At 50.4% G+C, this 7,181-nt stretch overlaps 1 protein-coding gene across 3 annotated transcripts; it reads right to left on the bottom strand.

Annotated features, from left to right (window-relative positions):
• Nucleotides 1-220: 220 nt before the first annotated feature.
• On the bottom strand, nt 221-5,936 carry CARNMT1 (carnosine N-methyltransferase 1). 3 transcript variants are annotated; one of them, XM_076071235.1, is made up of 3 exons: nt 5,274-5,292; nt 3,853-3,992; nt 221-2,744 (listed from the first exon to the last, which is right to left on the bottom strand). In XM_076071235.1, exons 2-3 carry the CDS (start codon nt 3,925-3,927, stop codon nt 1,602-1,604), a joined length of 1,218 nt encoding a protein of 405 aa, XP_075927350.1. In that variant the 5' UTR covers nt 3,928-3,992; nt 5,274-5,292; the 3' UTR covers nt 221-1,601. The 3 variants fall into 3 exon arrangements, with proteins under 3 accessions (XP_075927350.1, XP_032820328.2, XP_032820330.2); XM_032964437.2 differs by lacking the exon at nt 3,853-3,992 and having other exon boundaries at nt 5,274-5,936; XM_032964439.2 differs by lacking the exons at nt 3,853-3,992; nt 5,274-5,292 and adding an exon at nt 3,600-3,845.
• Nucleotides 5,937-7,181: the final 1,245 nt, after the last annotated feature.

Below are 7,181 nucleotides of genomic sequence, written 5' to 3'. Positions count from 1 at the left end.
CTTCTGGCGAGTCAGGGTAGATGGCACCTCGACACACATAGGGAGAGTTTCACAACATTTGTAAGATTCACCAACCCTCGCCTCCGCAGTGCTGGATTGCAGGCATGCGCCATCGCCACCCGACTGAATTAAAGTAATGCAAAACTGAATATGAAATACAAAATATTTAGATACAAGTAAAATTACCTTGACAGAAAAAAATCACCCGCACTATGCCAAGTCATATTTAGGTTTTCATTGTGCATGCATACAATGTGCTGCAACGAAGACAATTTAAATCCGAATTTAATGGCAGTGTATAGATTTAATAATACACCAATGTGGATTCACAAGCAGCAGAAAGGTACTCTTCCCATCATGCCTTGCATGCATGTCACGTGACCATCACATTGCATGTACAACACTCAGCCTTGTCCAGACCACCACCTCGCGAGATGAATGTGCGGCCGTAGTGTTTGGGCTGCCAACTCAAACATAGTTGGAACGTGATCATCCCAACTGGCAGCAGTGAAACGAGACTACGATACACCGATTATGTCCTGAATTGTACTCATCAGTGCAGTACAGCCATCAATGTCCACTGCTGCCATATGCCTCTGTGAAGAAGGCAAGTATACAGCATTGAACAACTCATGACACCACAGCACATGCACAATACAACTTAGTGCAATAATTCAGCATGAACAAAATCCATTCAATTGGTCATGTCTTATGATTGACGGCAAAAAGGATTTCAAGAGATGTATGTACATCAAGCAAAAAACCCAACAGTAATGGGAGATAATAGTGGCATGCAGAAATTTAAGTAGTCACAATCATGATACATTTTTTTAAAGGTGTTTTATAAAGTCCTTCATAAAACATTACAGAAGATTAACAGTTGGTAGACATGAATAAAGGATGTGGTATCTACCTCTGATGGCTGTACCACTAACCAATCTCACCATGATTATCATGAAGACAATGGATATAGTACCAAATTTACTTTGAAATGGCTTTAGCTGTTTAAAAATAAAATCCATCACACTGTGATTTTACATTAATATAAGACCTGAGGTGGCTAAGCTGGCTCGTGGGTCTTATGTCAATAGCAACGAGCTGGCACCAATGGCATTCTGGGTTCAAATCATAGGCAGCCAATCACAACTAAACCAGGTTCTCAAGTGTGGCAAGTTTATTGGCTCAACCTGGTCACCAATGACTAAAACAACACATCGTACAGAATTGGTTTTACTTGCCAAAGCCCAGGCCCAAGCACAAAACAGTAACAAAGGATGACCGGGCACAAAACAGTAACAAAGGATGACCGGGCATGCGTTGAACTATTTTTTAATCGGCACCGGGTGACAGAGGCTTAATTGACTCCAGCAGTAGTTTCACGGTACTCTTCCCCGACGCGAAGTGGGAAGGTGTTCCACAACGGGCGTGCTTTCACTCCACGTGTCTCCAAGAGCACAAATGGCATAAAACAATAGTAAATATCACGACAAAATAATGACAATAAAAAGCCAGCTCACGCACGTGCCTCAACGGCGGAGGGACGCTAAATTTAATTCCGGTTCGTTTTTCCCCGATTGTGCTGGGCCCGCGCCTGCCAGCTGTCATGAGCATTCACTCTTGAGCGCCGGCTTGCGCACAACGAAGAAAACGCAGTCGTAGATGTAGCGCAGCATGGAGCGCTCGTTCTCCGTGTACGTCGCGTGCACGCACTCGTTCTCCTCCTCGAACACGAAGCCCACCTGCACGATCACTTGGCGGATCTGGTCGTAGCTCAGCTCTAGCGAGCTCTCACCAACCATGTTTTCAAAGTGGTAGAGCAGCGGCCCCATGTTGATCCACACGCCACCCGGCTTGAGCACCTTCCAGATGAGCTCAATGTAGGCGATGACGTTGTGCGCCGTGTCGAGGAAGAAGCACGTGGCCACGCAGTCCCACACGTCCATGTCCAGCGAGTACACCTCCAGGAAGTCGCCTGCCGACATGGAAAAGTCGGCGCCCGGCGGCAGCGCGCTGGGGTCCACGTCCGGCACGAGCACGGGCCGCACGCGGTCCCACGCGCGGCGCGTGTTGCTGAACTGCAGCACCCACGGGTAGAGGCGCACGCTGTCCACCTCGTGGCAGCGGTTCAGGATGTAGTGCGATGTGAACAGCATGAAGAGGCTGAACTCGTTGCCCTGGCAGCTGTAGCCAAGGCGCGCGATTTCCCATGCGAGGCGACCGAGGCCCGAGCCGGGCACCAACACTCGGGGGCTTCTCTGCTGCTGCTGTTGCTTGTGATTATGCTGCTGCTGCTGCTCATTCTGCTGCTGCTGCTCATTCAGCTGCTGCTGCTCATTCAGCTGCTGCTGCTCATTCAGCTGCTGCTGCTCATTCAGCTGCTGCTGCTCATTCTCCTGCTGCTGTTGGTGGCGATGGTTTTGATGGCATCCATCACTGTTATTGCTGCCATTACTGCTGTGGCCATCGCAACAGCTGTTACCATTGCTCTTGATGCTGCTGCCACTGTGACCGCTAGCAGCTCCGAGGTACGTCTGTATGGCATTGAGGATGGGCCGGTAGCACGAGTCGCGCTCGCCCTGCCCTTCGGAGCTCCAGTCTCGCACCAGCTGTTTGAGCGTCGACTTCAGCTTGTCCATGTCGAACGCTGTGGCCGGGGTGGGTTCAGCCTCTAGGGCCAGCGGACGGTAGCGCTTGTTTTCGAACATGTGCTCGGCCGTGCCCAGGATGATGTCGTGCAACAGCTCCTGGTTTGAGTTTCGGGCATTCAGTGTTAAAAAAAACAACTTGATGAAGCGTCTAATAAACAGGGTCAGGGAGTGATGATCAATGCATGAAGTGGAGAGAAAATGAACCTCACCAAGGTGTTCCATCAGCTCTCTGATGTTGGAACACATTGATCAGGTTCATCAGCGTACCGTTTCATTACATTGACCGACACAGAGAGCTAATGAACTTGGCCAATGTGTACATTCTTATATTAGTATTTGCTAGACATGGATATGTAGCACTCGGGAGAGAACTTTCATTTGTCTCCCTCAGTATTCGTAGCTAATTTACATTGCCAGTCTCCAACTCTTAATTATATTATAGTCTATAACTACTACCTTCATATACTCTCCTGTAAAGTTGCATTACCCATACTCCAGTCCAGTAATATTTCAATATTGCTTGCATAGGATATTTTTTGTTATAAAAAAGGGGAGTGTTTTAGACGAGTACACACGTCATACATGCAAGCGTTGGCAGGTCATGTACACACGTCAAATGGAAAGTCGGATAAGTAGACATGTTACGTAGACTGGGAAGGTTGTAAAGTGCTTAGAAGCCATGTAAACAATTCAGGCAGGCGATTGCGAAAGGCCCTTGTATACAAGTCAGGCAGGCATGTGTTGAGGTTATATGCAGTACACAACTGAAGAAAGCAGACATGTGTAGAGGGGTCAGAGCCACGTTTGACAAGCACATGTTGAAGGGCCTTATTTAGAGGGTGTTTAAAAAACATGGACCCAATTTCACAGCAGTCTAATTTCACGATGGCAACATGTTACAATTACACAAAAAGTTACAAACGGTTTCATGAGTTATAAAGTTTTACTAACCATTTTATAAATTCTTTATGTGCCCTCCACCTGCTGTATGGACAACATCGAGACAATAGTTAAATTCGTCCCAAACGCCTCTCAAAGTGGCTTCTTCCACTGAAATCACTGCTGCCGTGATTCTGTTTTTGAAGTCATCCAGATAAGCCGCTAATGGTCGCACAAAAACACGGGTGTGATGTCTGGGGATCTTGGGAGCCAAGAGTGTAGCACCAAGTATTGGAGGCAGTGTGTCATTTAGAAAACGTCCAACCTGCAGGTGCCAATGCGGCGGTGCTCCGTCATTTGAAACTCTATGCCCCGCCCTTTCAAGTGGTAAGAGTTTCATTCATGGGCGGTTCGTGGTTGCAGAGATATAGCGATTTCAAATCGGGTCCTTGATTTTTAAACACCCTGTACATATCAGAAAAGCAACGTGGTGTTAGGTCATACAGACAGGTAAGGCAGGCAAGCGCTGAGAGGTCATACAGACAAGTGAGGCAGGCAGGCAGACAAGTGGAGACAGGCCATAGAGACACGTGAAGCAGGCAGACAAGTGAAGATTAGGCAATAGAGACACGTGAAGCAGGCAGGCAAGTGGAGATAGCCCATAGAGACACGTGAAGCTGGCAGACAAGTGGAGATTAGGCCATAGAGACACGTGAAGCAGGCAGACAAGTGGAGATAGGACATAGAGACACGTGAAGCAGGCAGGCAAGTGGAGATAGGCCATAGAGACACGTGAAGCAGGCAGACAAGTGGAGATAGGCCATAGAGACACGTGAAGCAGGCAGGCAAGTGGAGATAGGCCATAGAGACACGTGAAGCAGGCAGACAAGTGGAGATTAGGCCATAGAGACACGTGAAGCAGGCAGGCAAGTGGAGATAGGCCATAGAGACACGTGAAGCAGGCAGACAAGTGGAGATAGGCCATAGAAACACGTGAAGCAGACAGGCAAGTGGAGATAGGCCATAGAGACACGTGAAGCATGCAGGCAAGTGGAGATAGGCCATAGAAACACGTGAAGCAGGCAGACAAGTGGAGATAGGCCATAGAGACACGTGAAGCAGGCAGGCAAGTGGAGATAGGCCATAGAAACACGTGAAGCAGACAGGCAAGTGGAGATAGGCCATAGAGACACGTGAAGCAGGCAGGCAAGTGGAGACAGGCTATAGAGACACGTGAAGCAGGCAGGCAAGTGGAGATAGGCCATAGAGACACGTGAAGCAGCCAGACAAGTGGAGATTAGGCCATAGAGACACGTGAAGCAGGCAGACAAGTGGAGATTAGGCCATAGAAACACGTGAAGCAGGCAGGCAAGTGGAGACAGGCCATAGATACACGTGAAGCAGGCAGACAAGTGGAGATTAGGCCATAGAGACACGTGAAGCAGGCAGGCAAGTGGAGATAGGCCATAGAGACACGTGAAGCAGGCAGACAAGTGGAGATAGGCCATAGAGACACGTGAAGCAGACAGGCAAGTGGAGATAGGCCATAGAGACACGTGAAGCAGGCAGACAAGTGGAGATTAGGCCACACCAGCACATGCAAAAGTCAAGCAGGCTAGTGGACATAGGCCACAGAGACAGGCGAGACCGAGGCGTGTAGCAGCGCCCGCGTTTGTGTTACAAGGGTCGTGCCCACCGCCACCACCGCCACCACCAACACGACCCCCCCCACGCCCCCAACCGCACCTGGTTGTGCTCGACGCGCGCCCGCACGCACTGCAGGTGGCCGGGCAGCGCGGCGTCGCGCAGGAGGCGGCGATGCGCGGGCGGCAGCGCGCGGAGTTCGCGCTCGGCGCGGCGCACGCGCTCGAGGGCGTAGGCGCGGTAGTAGCGGAAGGCGTTCACCACGCGCCAGAAGTGCTCGCGCTCTTGACGGTCGCCCTCAGACTCGCGCGCGTCGCCGCTCCACGCCGCCATTTAGCAGCAGCAGCTAACGGCAACCGCCGCCGCCGCCAAAGCTGTCGACGATGGTGACCGGTGTTTGGTTGGTGGTGGTGGTGGTGGGGGGGGTGGGATACCGTACGCGACTGAGAGCCCGCCGCTATGGTGACGGAGCGAGAGATTTTTTTGGGGAGGGGGCGGGGAGGCTTCTTGTCACATCACTCCACCACCTTCTCGTCGTCGTCTAGCCCGAGCGTCCCACTGTTGAGACGATGTGGGCTGGGGGGGGGTAGTTGTTCGCTCTGAGGGCGCGCGCGCGGCACCGCGGCGGCCATCTTGCTACGGGGTGTTTGGGTGGTGGTGAGGATAGGGGGCGAACGCCGCTTTATCGGCTGTGGCGATGGGTGATAGTGACGTCGCGGCGGCCATCTTACTACAGGGTGTGTGGCTGGTGGTGAGGATAGGGGGCGAACGCTGCTTTATTGGCGGTGGTGCGTGAAAGTGACGTCACGACGGCCATCTTCCTACGGGGCGTGTAGCTGTCAGCATACTGACGTCACGGCCGCGCTCATCGTGTTGCTGGCTGACGGCAGCGATGATGGTGACGTCATGTCGGCCGTGTGTGTGTGTCTCTGCTGTTTGCTAAATCAGAATATTTATTACTTTAACACTGCAGCAGGCTTTCGCGTCCAATATTATCCGCACCACACTAAAAGGTTTGGGTTTAAAACGCGTATAAAAAATGTGTCGTTAAACCCGCCACCACCCGACAGCCAATGAGTAATGATAGCTCAAGGGTTTGTCACGTAAACAAAACGTGCCAATTCGTTACTAGTTCAGCACACCAGTGTGTTGGAGAGTAAAACCCCACAACATTTACAATTCGAGAACGACTTTTCGCTGGTGATTACAACCAGCTTTTATCAAGCCATGTCCAGAATTTCCTTAGAAGTCACCCTGTTTATTTTTTACTGTACTGGAGGAATCAGATGCGCTATAAAGCTCTTGTTTTACATGTCTAGTCGGGACGGGTCAGAACGTTACTACAAAAAACAGTAGAAAAACACAATTGGAGTGCAAAATATAGGAAAGGTAAACAAATAACTTAAAAGTACACAGAACTAAACTATTTCTTTGATTTTACCAGGTGCAGCCCGCTAAAGCTTATTTTTCACAAGCAACCTGGCCACAAATGATAGCGCAATGAAGTGGCTCATCATGTTATAGCAGCTGTTGGAATCCCAGAAAGGCCGCGTAGCTGATGAAATGTGTAAAATACACTTAAAGAGGGACAGACATCAGTTCGCGACGTTCTCCATATACGACGCGAATGATTGTTTTTGCTTGAAAGTAGTCGCTCTCTATACTGTGAGCAAAACGGTTGCGCAGATGTCCACATTAGCGATTCAACTTGGTTGCACACAACTGATCGCTCACGTGTTTCGCGGCGTATGGCGGGGAGTGATGCGAAATACTGCAGTAGCAAGAATTTTACGAATTGGCGCAGGACCGCGGATAATAGGAAGGGTCGCGGATAATAGGAAGGGTCGCGGATAATAGGAAGGGTCGCGGATAATAGGAAGGGTCGCGGATAATAGGAAGGGTCGCAGATAATAGAAAGTGCCCCGCGCATGCGCATTGGAGGTCACGTGACGTCACGGCGGACACACCCCGGTAATCAAATTTCCTAAACCGCTTAAGCGCCGCGCTCGT

The sequence above is a fragment of the Petromyzon marinus genome, chromosome 32 (genome assembly GCF_048934315.1).
Source record: "Petromyzon marinus isolate PM22_M1 ecotype Great Lakes invasive population chromosome 32, UKy_Petmar_22M1.pri1.0, whole genome shotgun sequence".
NCBI classification, from domain to species: domain Eukaryota; kingdom Metazoa; phylum Chordata; class Hyperoartia; order Petromyzontiformes; family Petromyzontidae; genus Petromyzon; species Petromyzon marinus.
Note: the sequence above shows the minus strand (reverse complement) of the source record. Positions and strands in the feature narration are given on the sequence as shown.